This window comes from Lithobates pipiens, unplaced genomic scaffold (genome assembly GCF_037356315.1).
Source record: "Lithobates pipiens isolate NorthernLeopardFrog02 unplaced genomic scaffold, aLitPip1_a1.2 Scaffold_35, whole genome shotgun sequence".
Classification (NCBI taxonomy): domain Eukaryota; kingdom Metazoa; phylum Chordata; class Amphibia; order Anura; family Ranidae; genus Lithobates; species Lithobates pipiens.
In genome coordinates, this window is record NW_027507811.1 from 24,404,568 (window position 1) to 24,417,825 (window position 13,258).

Sequence of the window (13,258 nt, forward strand, 5' to 3'; positions counted from 1 at the left end):
AAGTTTCCCACATTTATCCCCTGACTCTTATCCCGCTTTGCGGCAGATTCGAATGGCAGCCTTTGCTTTATACTGTAATAGATCCGTTATCTGGGTACGCAAAAGTAGCAATTCGGACTCAGAGTCAGGGGATGGGGCATGTTTATGTCTGGCTTCAACCACGATAACCTCCGCAGTAACTGGGAGAGCTGTTCATTGCGTTCTCGTTTTATGCGGGAGCCATGTTTAATAAGGACCCCTCTAATCACCACCTTGTGTGCTTCCCAAAGAATATTTGGGTCACATTCTGGTGTATTGTTCGTTTGGAAGTAGTAGGTTAACTCCTTTGCCACATCTGCCAGTACCTCTGGCGTCCGCAATAGGCTCTCATTGAGTCGACAAAAGCGGTGTTTTTGCAACAGCGTCTGGGATAGCGCGTAATTCAGAAAAATAGGCGTGTGGTCAGACCAAGTCATGTTCCCGATCGTTGTGTCCCGTACTGCATGTAATTGTTTGTGGGGGATCAAAAAAAGATCAATTCTAGTGTGTTTTATGTGGGTTTGAGTAAAATGTATAATCTCGTTCCCCAGAGTGTTGTAGCCGACACACATCGATTAGTTGGGCTCTATGCAAGGCCTTGGCAATACGCTTCAATGGTCTTACCTGGATAAATGAGGTGCCTGCGGAAGTGTCTATTGAGGGTATTAAGGGGACGTTGAAATCTCCACCAAAAATCAGTTGTCCGGATTTGAAGGCCATACGTTTTTCTATCGCTCCTGTAAGAAAGATGTCTTGATTTTCGTTAGGAGCATATATGCTCGCCAAGGTCACCTGTGTATCGCCCAGTAGTCCCTTGAGGAAGAGATATCTGCCTGTCGGGTCCACCAGGGATTCCTGACCCATCCAGGGGAGTCTAACGGACAGCAAAATCGAGACTCCTAATTTTTTATTTTTTTATAAAGGATGTCAAAAACTGTATCTTGTGTTTATTACATATGTACACATTTTTGGAGAATAGGTAGGGGTATTGTGTACTCGATACCCATTCACATGGGGAGCGGGATCTGGGGACACACTTGTTAAAGGGCGCTTCGAGATTCTGATAAGCTCCCCGCCTGCAGACTCCAACAGCCACAGCCCTGGGTTGTCGGGAAGAGACCCACCCCCCCATTTTGAGGGCATGTGGCCTGGTATGGTTCAGGAGGGGGGTGCTCACTCTTCCCCCCCCCCCATTTCCTGACCCTCCAGGCTGCATACCCATGTAAGGGTCTGGTATGAATTTTAGGGAGATCCCACGCCATTGTTGCTTTAATTTTGGCGAAGGGTTCCCCTTAAAATCCATACCAGACACGAAGGGGCCTGGTATGGACTGGAGGGGGGACCCCACGCCATTTTCTTCTTTATTTTTTCAGTAGTCGAGTGCCGTCAATTGTCTGGGCTGGAGGGGGGACCCCACGCCATTTTCTTCTTTATTTTTTCAGTAGTCGAGTGCCGTCAATTGTAACTGCATTTTTTTTTTCTTTAGAAATGTCATTTTTGCTACAGCATGTTTTATGCATGCTACAGATGTGCCACTTTACAGGCACAGGCATTAAGGGGTCCTCCCCAGGCACTATGTTTGAAGGAATTTTTCATTTATACATGTCCCCCAGGGCAGTACCCATATCACCATACCCTTTAATGACCAATTATTTGCATATAAGCCTTCAAAATGGGCACTTTTGTTCAGCCCATCCCTATTTACTAATTAGGTGACTTCTGAAGGCAATTGGTTCCACCAGATTTTAATTTGGGGTATTTGGGGGCTGAATACAAATGCACGCCACACTTTTCACATGTTTGTTTGTAAACATTTTGGAAAACCATTTATCATTCTCCTTCCACTTCACAATTGGTGGCACTTTGTGTTGGTCTATGCCAGTGATGGCGAACCTATGGCACGCGTGCCACAGCTGGCACGCAGAGCCATCTCTGTGGGCACCCGAGAGGGTCCTGGTTCACGGTTGGGAGAACATGGCAGCAAACAGCGGCGAGGTGCAGGAAATTAACTGCACGAGTGAGTGGGTGGGTGGCTCCGCAGCCTTCGCGCGGAAGGCTACAGACCTGAGAGCACGAGAGGGAGAGAAGCAAGCAGCGGCGAGGTGTGGGAAACTGTCTGCACGAGTGAGTGGGTGGCCCCACATTCACCGCATGGTAGGCTACAGGCCTGACAGCACGCACGGGAGGGAGAGAAGAGCTTCACTGCTTCATTGTATGGCTGAAGAGGGGCGCAGCATCCCTGGCGCCTTCCGGAGCTTGGACTCCTCAAACCTCCTTCAACAGTGAGGCCCGGAGAAGACTGGCCGTGGGCCCAGAAGACAAGGACAGATGAGAGGTGCAGGCTGTTAGGGAGCCGCTGAATGGAACAGGGATGGAGACAGGTACCGGGCACAATTATACACTGAATACCTGCAGACAAAGACTGGGGCAGGGAGGCAGAGCAGGGATTGCAGATAAGGACAGAGCTAGAGGTCTCTCTTTCTCTCAGCTCTCCTCTTTTTCAGCCCCCGTGTCCTCCTCTTTCTGCTCCCCCTCTCTGTGCCCCCCTCTCTCTCTGTCCCCTCTCTCTCTGTCCCCCCTCTCTCTCTCTCTCTCTCTCTCTCTCTCTGCGTGTCTCTCTCTCAGTCCCCTCTCTCTCTTTCTCTGTGCCCTCCCCTTTATCTCTGTCCCATATTACTCTCTCTGTCCCATCTCTCTTTCTCTGCCCCCCCCTCTCTCTCAGCATCTCTCACACTCCTCCCCCTCTGTGTGTGTCCCCTATCTCTATCTGTCCCCCCTCACTCTCTGTCACCTTTTTCTCTCTGTCTCTGTCACCTTTTTCTCTCTCTCTCTGTCCCCTCTCTCTCTCTCTCTCTCTCTGCCCCCCCTCTCTCTCTGCCCCTCTCTCTCTCCCTCTCTCCCCACTCTCTCTCTCCCTCTTTCTCTGCCCCCTCCCCTTTATCTCTGTCCAATATCACTCTCTCTGTCCCATCTCTCTTTCTCTGCCCCCCTCTCTCAGCATCTCTCACACTCCTCCCCCTCTGTGTGTGTCCCCTATCTCTAGCTGTCCCCCCCTCACTCTGTCACCTTTTTTCTCGCTCTCTCTGTCACCTTTTTCTCTCTCTCTCTGTCACCTTTCTCTCTCTCTCTCTCTCTCTCTGTCCCCCCTCCCCCCTCTCTCTATGCCCCCCTCTCTCTATGCCCCCCTCTCTCTCTGCTCCCCCTCTCTCTCTGCCCCCCTCTCTGTCTCTCTCTCTCTCTCTCTCTCTCTCTCTCTGTGTCTCTCTCTCCCTCTCTCTCTCTCCCCTCTCCCTCTTTCTCTGGCCCCTCCCCTTTATCTCTGTCCCATAACTCTCTCTGCCCCCCTCTCTCTCTCTGTGTGTCTCTCTCTCTCTCTGTCCCCTCTCTCTCTCTTTCTCTGTGCCCTCCCCTTTATCTCTGTCCCATATTGCTCTCTCTGTCCCATCTCTCTTTCTCTGCCCCCCCTCTCTCTCAGCATCTCTTACACTCCTCCCCCTCTGTGTGCCCCATCTCTCTGTCCCCCCGTGTGTCCCCCCTCTGTGTGTGTGTCCCCTATCTCTATCAATCTGCCCCCCCTCACTCTCTGTCACTTTTCTCTCTCTGTGTCCTCTCTTTCTCTTTCACTGTGCCCTCCCCTTTATCTCTGTCCCATATATATCTCTCTCTGTCCCATCTCTCTCTCTCTCTGTCCCATCTCTCTCTCTCTGCCCCCTCTCTCTGTCAGCATCTCTCACACCCCTCCCTCTCTGCCCCCCCTCTCCCTCTCTGTCCCCCCTCTCCCTCTCTGTCCCCCCTCTCTCTCTGCCCCCCGTGTGTCCCCCCTCTGTGTGTGTGTCCCCTATCTCTATCAATTTGCCCCCCCCTCACTCTCTGTCACTTTTCTCTCTCTGTGTCCTCTCTTTCTCTTTCACTGTGCCCTCCCCTTTATCTCTGTCCCATATATATCTCTCTCTGTCCCATCTCTCTCTCTCTCTGTCCCATCTCTCTCTCTCTGCCCCCTCTCTCTGTCAGCATCTCTCACACCCCTCCCTCTCTGCCCCCCCTCTCCCTCTCTGTCCCCCCTCTCCCTGTCCCCCCTTCCCCTCTCTGTGCCCCCATCTCTCTGTCCCCCCTCTCTCTCTGCCCCCCCCGTGTGTCCCCCCTCTCTGTGTGTGTCCTCTATCTCTATCTATCCCCCCCCTCACTCTCTGTCACCTTTCTCTCTCTGTGTCTGCTCTCTCTCTCTCTCTCTCTCACAGCCCCCTTTCTCTCTATCTCACAACCCTCTCTCTCTTACACACAACCTTCTCTCTCTCTTACACACACCCCCATCTCTCTCACAAACCCCCTCTCTTTTGCTCAGCACCCCTCTCGTGTGAATTGCAGTGTTGGCACTTTACAACACAAAACCAACTTATTTATTTCAGTTTCTATCCCATAAAATCCGTTTACATTTTTGGTTGTAACAGGACAAAATGTGGAAAATTTCAAGGGGTGTGATTACTTGTTCAAGGCACTGTTTATTATAATACTGGTCTGCAAATTATTATATAGTTTAGCTAACCGCATAAATCTTACTTTAACTCCTGTAGGGTACATCCTGGATCTCTGAGTCCCTCACACAGAAGTTTAATCCCAGAGTCCTTCAAACTGTTTGATGATACATCCAGACTGGTGAGAGATCGGTTCGTCATAAGAAGAGAACGGAGATCATCACAGCACAAATGAGTAAAATGACATCGCCATATTCTGCAGAGGCAAAACAAATGCAGTTAACTATACTTAAAAAGATTATAAACAGTTATTGTACATTATTGTATCAATTACAGCGCAATCTCAGCTCAGTTTTGGTTGATAACAGACTGGATGTCAGACCCTCCGAAAGTAGTTTTATTCCGGAGTAGAGATGGCCTTGAGGTTCGCCCGGCAGTCGGTTCGCGATGAACTTTGCTCGTTCGTGATTCGCCAAACCGGCGGACTTCTTGCGCTGTTCACGGCGGACATATTCATTTACATTGTGAAGAATTTGACCCATGACACATCCATCATCACATTTCAGCACATGGACACACCCCCTACCTTATAAATAGACCTGATCTGGCGGCCATTTTACATTCTGTCTTTTGTCAGTGTAGGGAAAGGACGCTGTGTGGAACAGGGACAGTCAGTCTAATCACTAGCTATTACTATTAGGTCCACAAAAGTCCTTTTAAGGACTGGTATAGGTGTACAGTATATAGGGTTGTAATACACGTATAATATACTTTCTTTCAACTATAGAAAGCATATTATAGTGCACTGCTGTGCTGCTGAGTGCTGACCGATTCTGCAGCTGTCGTTTCTCAGTGTAGGGTCAGTTTGGTTTTTGGAGCAGAGACAGTCTGCAATTCACTAGCTACTAGGTCCACAAAGGTCCTTTTAAGGACTGGTATAGGTGTACAGTATATAGGGTTGTAATACACTTATAATATACTTTATTGCACTGCATGCAGTGCTGACCGATTCTGCAGCTGTCGTTTCGCAGTGTAGGGAGGGACAGTTTGGTGTTTGGAGCAGGGCCAGTCTGCAATTCATTAGCTACTAGCTAGCTACTACTAGGTCCACCAAGGTCCTTTTAAGGACTGGTATAGGTGTACAGTATATAGGGTTGTAATAGATGTATAATATACTTTCTTTCAAATATAGAAAGCATATTATAGTCCTTTTAAGGACTGGTATAGGTGTACTATTTGGTGTGCAGTATATAGGGGTGTAATACACGTATAAAATACTTTCAAATATAGAAAGGATAGTATAGTGCATTTCCACTGTGCAGCATTGTGACTGCTGAGTGGTTCTGCAGCGATACTACAAAGAGTGACAAACGCAATTAGAAAAAAGTATTATAACTGGTGTGATAGACCAGTTGCCCCCCAAAACGACAGATTAAAGCAGGGTGTTATATACCTTCTTCCACATATACTGCACTTCTCTAGAGACTTTTGTCACAGGGTCATTTAAAAAATGACAGGCAGAGGAAGAGGCAGGCCCTTCCGCAAGGGTGGTAGGGGTAGGGCAGGAGCAACAGGCTTGAGCCAAAGTGGGAAATTGCAGAAGTGCTCTCTATCTCGGTGCTGGTGTCAGTGCTCTCTATCTCGGTGCTGGTGTCAGTGCTCTCTATCTCAGTGCTGGTGTCAGTGCTCAGTCACTATCACAGTGCTGGTTTCAGACAGTGAGGGAGATAGCAGCGGAGAAGCCAATCAGCAGGCAGTGCCAGCACCATGGCTGAGGATCAGCACTGGACTGACACCTCCAGACCACTACAGTGGAGCCCTGCATAGGTGGGGGTAAGGGCCGGCAGAGGGAGGGGCTCAAGCACAGGTTGGGACACTGGCACAGGACTGCGCTGCCCTGACTGTGGCACTGATCATCTCCTGCATCCCCTTCATAACCTGGCCTGACCTTGCCTCTCCTCCATGGCCTTCATGCACTCCTGAATTGTCAAAATTTCACAGATAAAAAAAGAATGCTTGTCGTTGTTGATCCCAGATTCACTTAATACTTTTGTTATGTCAGTGTCCATGTTGTGGGACTATGTGTGCACAGCTAGTAAGTATTTTGTGGCTGAAAATATCACCTGGAGGTTTTTAAGGTTCACCTGCCATTAAAGTGAATGGGGTCCACCGCGAACCTTGTGGTTCACAAACTTTTGGCCACGTTCGCATTCCCGAAATGTCCCGTCGGAAGTTCGTCCATCACTATTCCAGACTCCTACTGATTATTATACACATTATAGTATAATATTTACCTCTACTATTATAGGGTACACACCAGATGTCTGAGACACTAAAATAAAGGGTAGCTAGAATGGTAGGTTGAGTGACCCCAAAGTATCCGGCACCTCAACCCTATTAGATTGGTAATAGCAAAAACAGGGTGATTGGGATTATGTCAGTGCCCAAAACAAAGCAAAATATGTACATTTTATTACATAAAACATCAACACATCTAGGGTTCATTAAAATTATTGGCAGAGCATATTACAAATTTTTTGCTGGTAACTGATATCCGTATACATGGAAGCGGTCAATACACTAAAATAACGTTTATTCCATAGTTCTGCATGTCAATATTAAATTTATAGTATATATCTCACCTCAGCATTTGCAGTGTACAGCCTGGATGTCTGAGACCCTCACAAAGAAGCTTTATTCCACAGTCCCCTAGAAAGTTGGTTGATAAATCCAGTCTGGTGAGGATTTGATTTGCGAGAAAGACAGATCGGAGGTAATCACAGCTCCGGGAAGTCAAACTACAACTAGAGATGCTGCGGAGAAAGAAAAAAAACACACACACGTGTAAGCGGGGGAATTAGCGTGGCTGTATTACAGAGGAAAACGCACTGCGTGGTATTGTAAATTAAGTAACTTTAATTGCCAGATAAGCAACAGTGGAAAATTATATTTACAAACAGTTCTCTTGTTAGCATATAAGGCACAGATTCACAGTCCATTTACCAAAGATACAGAATGCAGCTCAGTAAACTGGCCCTGTAGTTATTATTCCTCTCTTCAGGCACATGAGTGGTATACAAGGCACATTTTGATTACTTGCCGTAGGCTGCTGTCCATAAGCAGGTTCCACAGATGCAGCAGAGATGATTTAACAGGAAAATACACAGTCTTAGATGAGCTTCTTTCACAAGCACAGCAGCAGTGCTTCAAGTCAAACCCAAACACTTTAGCGGCGCACAGCAATCTTTTTTTTTTTTTTATAAACTATGCATATATTTTGTAATGAAATAACATTTCTTAAATTAAGTTAAGCACAATAGTCCCCCTTTACATTAGAGTCCACAGTTTTCCTCTTTTACATCTGAATCCACAGAGTCCCCTTTTACATCAAAGTACTTTTACACTGGGGGGGGACTCTGCAGACTCTGATATAAGGGAGAACTCTGGGGACTCTAACATAAGGGATGCTCTGGAAACTCTGATGTAAGGGGGGACACTGTGGCCTCTGGTGTAAGAGGGAAATATGGTGTAAGGGGTGCTCTGAGAACCCTGATTTATCTTAGTGTACTCAGAGGCAGGAGAGAGAAGTTCACTCACCCCTTGGCAGTCAGCACCTCTCATCCAGATGTAGCTGAGGCTGCTGGACTTAGAATTTCCGGCCCCCACTTTCCTTTTCTGAGGCACAGTACCAGAGATTGGAGTGTAGGCAGACACAGAGAGGTAGGGGTGGGAGGAAGAGGAGCAGATCAAGCCTTCTCTCCTCTCCCGTCTCTGTGTGTGTGTGTGTGTGTGTGTGTGTGTGTGTGTGTGTGTGTGTGTGTGGGGGGGGGGGGGGAATTGTTAGTGCTGGCTTTGGGAATTGTGAAAGAGTGTAACAGACACTCTCGGCTTACACAACTGCAGCCAGCAACCCTGCTGGGAAGCCACAGCCTGGTCTGAATAATGTGTCTAGGTTTCAGGCGGTCTGAAACCCAGACATATGGTTTCAAACTAGGGTTGCCACCTGTCCAGGATTCACCCGGACAGTTCGGGTTTGGAAGCATGCGTCCAGGTTTCAGACTGCCTGAAACCCGGACACATTATTCAGACTGGACCATGGCTTTCCAGCAGGGTTACTGGCTGCAGATATCTAAGATGAGAGTGTCTGTTACACCCTCTTTCACACTGCCTAAAGCCAGCACTCCCCCCAAACACAAAACAGACAGGAGATCTGTTGATCTGTACCTCTTACTCTCTTAATTAGTCCAGCAGCCTCAGATACATCTGGATGAGAGGTGCTGACTACCAAGGGGTGAGTGAGCTCACCATCCATCCCTGTCTGTGACTGAAGTCTCCCCCCTTCTCTCTCCTGCCTCTGAGAGAGTACACTTAGGTAAATCAGAGTTCTCAGAGCATCCTTTACATCAGAGTTCCCCTTTACACCAAAGGACACAGTGTTCACTCTTACATCAAAGTCCTCTCCTTACATCAGAGTTCTTAGTGTTCCCCCTTAAATCAGGGTTCCCAGAGCATCCCTTATGTTAGAGTCCCCAGATTTCTCCCTTACAGTGAAAGGGAACTCTGCAAGTTCAGATGTAAAAGGGGAACTCTGTGGACTCTGATGTAAAGGGGAACTCTTGTTATTAATGTCATATGATTAGAAATGTTATTTAATAGCAAAATATATGTATAGTTTATACCCCCAAAAAAAAAAAACGTGCGCCGATAAAGTGTTCAGGTTTGACTTGAAGAAAAGGTGGCAACCCTATTTCAAACCTGAACTGTCCGGGTGAATCCCAGAAAGGTGGCAACCCTAGCTGATAGGCAGGACTCCTGAGGAACCCTGTTCTGTCCCTACAGGCTGGAACACTCTCCCTGAGTAAGGCCTAGCTTTCCCTCAAAAGCAGTATACCTTTCCCTCACTCATTCCACACACATCTCCTCAAAATGGTGGCTGGGCTCTTATATTTGGAAGCTAACAGAAAATGGTGGCCAAAATCTCAAGATAACTTTGTACCAACCAGAACATGAGGCTTCTCCAAGATGGCTGCTGGAGACAAATTCAGAGAAGTTATAGCATCAACGGGATTTTACAAACCAGCAGGAAAACACAAACACATTCTGAATATAATATGACATTTCTGCATTTGTGAGGAAGTAAGTATGATACAATTGTAGTCCCACTTCTCCTCTCAGCCAGCATGACTGTCCTGTCACAGTTAACTCTATGTGAGGAGGTTACCTACACACACATTACTATTCTTTTTTTTTTTTGCCATCTCAGTGAAACCAATAATATCCAAAGGACCCAAATCAGCTTGTCGCTCAGAATCGCTCTCATAACTTCACATCATTGTGGCAGCTTATCATTTTTTTTTTTTCAAATATGTTATTTGGACTATTTTCCAAAAAATTTCAATGCCAACCTCACCATTATTTTCTAGCAACATTTCCCCCCAACCCCATCCCTACATCCCCGAACACTTTGTACCCCCCCTCCGCCCACCCACCTCGCCTCTCCTCCCCTCCTCCTACCCTGTAGTCCACCTCCTTAGAACTGTCAGTCTACCAAGTTTGTACCCATGTTAGGTTTATACCCCTAACCCTTCTGTGATGCACCATTTTTTTTTTTTATTCTTGCCAACTCTTCCATTTCACGGTGGTATGTTTATTGCTCCTCTCTTCCAGACTATCACATAGGCATTCCATCTTATAGGTCTCTACTTCTACGGCGTCGACCCAATCCCATATTGAAGGCGCCTCCATCTCATGCCATTTTTTGGGGATTAATTTTTTCCCTGCATTTAATAAATGTGGGGTTAAGGACTCCTTATACTGTTTTACCCCGCCCCCTATACCATGAAATAAAACTACCCAGGGGTCAGCAACCACCGCATTTTTAGTTATCTCTTTGATGTGGAGTAAGATCTTATTCCAATAGTTTTTAATCTTCGCACAGCCCCACCATAGGTGGGCCATCGTGCCCGCCTCCTTACACCCACGCCAGCATTCCCTTGAACTGTCTGGTTGGAATTTACTGTTCTTTTCTGGGGTGTAGTACCATCTCGTCAGACATTTATAGCTGATCTCTGCCGTTTTAGAATCTACAGCAGAGCTATGAACTAATTTGAATATTTTACCTATCGTTGCATTGTCTTTTTGTGTGCCTAGTTCCCTTTCCCATCTTTTGATGAATGGAGGTACTCCCAACTCCCCCTCCGATAACAACAACTTATACCACCTTGAGACAATCCCCTTGGGGTTCTTTGATATACATAATTGTTCCAAGGGGGTCAATTCATCTGCCGATCGAATCGGCTGCGGTCGTTTTTTTACAAAGTGGGAGAGCTGAGAGTATCTCCATCCATCAATCACCATTATACCTGTTTTTTGTTTTATTTTGTGAAATGGTGCCAGAACTCCATTCATAATTACATCTTTTAACTGTGCTTCCTCCTTCACCCAATTTCCTCCTATCTCTTTACAACCTAATAAAAAGTACTCATTTTCCTTTAGTGCTATGAGAGGTGAATTATATTTCCCGTTAACTTGCCTGTATACCTTATCCCAGATTCGAAAAGTGTTACGTGTTATATTGTTCCCTTCTAGGGACACTAGCCTCTTGTGTGGGGGGTTCCAAATTAGCTTTCCTAATTGTGCTCTACAACTTACGTGCTCAATATTTACCCATCTTTTTTCCTTGTTATCCCTCTTAGTTCATTCACTCACTCTAGACAAAACAACCGCATTGTAATAAGTCTGTACGTCTGGGATTGCCAACCCACCCCTATTTTTAGGTTGTCGCAAGCTGGTGAGGGCTAGTCTAGGTTTTTTGTTCTTCCATACAAATTTCATTAGCACCGATTTTAATTTCGCCAGATAAACATTGGGAAGTGCTATTGGTAACATCTGAAACCTGTACACAATTTTTGGAAATATTGCCATCTTCACTGTATTTATGCGCCCTAACCACGATAATGGTCTATTACTGCATCTTTTGCATTCTGCCTGGATTTCGTCTAGTAACGGTATATAATTAATTCGGTACAGTTTCTTCTCAGACTTAGCCAACTTTATTCCCAGATACTTAAGTTCCTTCCGCCACGGGAAGCTCCATTCCCGATGGAATATTTGCTTCTCGACTCTATTGATATTGATGTTTAATATCTCAGATTTGAGCCGGTTTATTTTAAAATTAGATACGTCCCCGTACTGTTCCAGTATCCTTATTAAGTTTGGCATAGTCATCTTTGGGTTACTAATGTAAAATAGTATGTCATCTGTGAATGCGGAGAAGGAGATGTTCCTCCTTCCCAATTGACGCGAGGAGGGGTTCCAACGACAACACAAATAGGAGGGGCGACAGTGGGCACCCCTACCTTGTACCCCTTTTCATTTCGAAATGGGCTGACTCCTGTCCATTGACTTTTATCCGTCCATTGGCTGGTTATATAAACCTCTCACCTTCTGGATCATTTTCAGGCCTATCCCCATCCTTTCTATTGTGTGGAACATGAACACCCACTCTGTCGAAGGCCTTCTGCGCGTCCGTCGACAAGAGCAGACTGGGGGTCCCCCCGTCGCATCTGTTGGAGTAGGACCTTTGCATATAATTTTGTGTCTGTATTAAGCAACGAAATTGGCCTATAACTGGTGCATTGTGTTGGATCTTTCCTTTCTTTCTGAATTAAGGTGATTGTAGCCAATAGGCCTTAACTACTCATTTTATACTCCTCTCCCAACCCATTCATATATCGACACATTTTTGGAATGAGAATTTCTCTATATGTTTTGTAATAAAATGTTGTTAACCCGTCTGGTCCAGGGGATTTTCCCGGGGCTGATTTTAACAGTGCCCTATTTATTTCCTCTTCTGATATTGACCTCTTGAGAGTCTCCCTGTCTAGAGTGCTTATTTTGGGTAGTCTGACTTTTTTTAAGAAGGCCGCAATGTTCTTGTCTCTAGCCTTGTCCTGTGCCCCCTGATGTCTGTCTGAATAGATCCCTTCGTAATATTTCCTGAAAGTTTCCGCGATTTCTTTCGTTGTGAATACGATACTGCCATTTTTATTTAGCATTTTTCCGATAAAGTTTTTAGTTTTTTTTTTTTGTAGCATCTTGGCTAGATACTTGCTCCGCTTATCCCCCCATATATAATGTTCACGGGCCAGGCTGTTAAAAACCCTCTTGGTTTCTTGTTCCAGCAGGCCCTTCAGTTCTTTCCTTGTGTTTACAAATTTTTTATATACCATTTCCTTTTGATTCTGGCCTTTATTATGCTCTTGTTCCAGGTTATATACCTCTTCCATTAATACTTGATCTTCTCGGCCCTAATTTTTTATTTTTTTTTGACCCTACTGCTATCAAAATTCCTCTGATATAGGCTTTGTGTGCGTCCCATAGTGTATGACCTGCTATTCCCGTCCTTTCGTTTAATGCGAAATATTGTTCAATTTCTCTTCCAATCCTGGCCCTATCCTCCTTGTCACGTAGCAGATCTTCATTGATCCACCACGGTAGGGATCTTGTCCCGCTCCTCGAGATATTCATTCTTATTTTTACTGGGGCATGGTCCGAGAGGGTGATCGCTTCTATACCGGCTTCTGCCACATAATCAAGCAAACCATGATCTATGAGTATGTAATCAATGCTGGAGTATGTCCTATGGACCGCAGAGTAAAACGAGTAGTCTGGGGCCTTCGGATTCATGACTCTCCATGCATCCACCAGTTGACTAGTATATAATTTTTGCAAAATATTTTTTAGCTTTTCATTTCTCATCCTCTGTG

General features: G+C 45.9%; 2 protein-coding genes across 6 annotated transcripts in view; one reads left to right on the forward strand and one right to left on the reverse strand.

Annotated features, from left to right (window-relative positions):
* Positions 1 to 13,258, forward strand: part of LOC143956162 (uncharacterized) — a 713,750-nt gene that overhangs the window by 435,915 nt on the left and 264,577 nt on the right. The gene's annotated exons all lie outside the window — the stretch shown is intronic.
* LOC143956169 (NACHT, LRR and PYD domains-containing protein 3-like) overlaps positions 1 to 13,258 on the reverse strand; it is a 123,071-nt gene that overhangs the window by 20,657 nt on the left and 89,156 nt on the right. For 4 of the 5 annotated variants that reach the window (XM_077466310.1, XM_077466309.1, XM_077466313.1 and 1 more), the window contains 2 exons: positions 7,133 to 7,303; positions 4,576 to 4,746 (listed from right to left, as the gene is read on the reverse strand). In XM_077466310.1, the coding sequence (XP_077322436.1) occupies positions 4,576 to 4,746; positions 7,133 to 7,303 (342 nt within the window). The remainder of the gene's footprint in view (positions 1 to 4,575; positions 4,747 to 7,132; positions 7,304 to 13,258) is intronic. The other variant, XM_077466311.1, reaches the window with a different exon arrangement.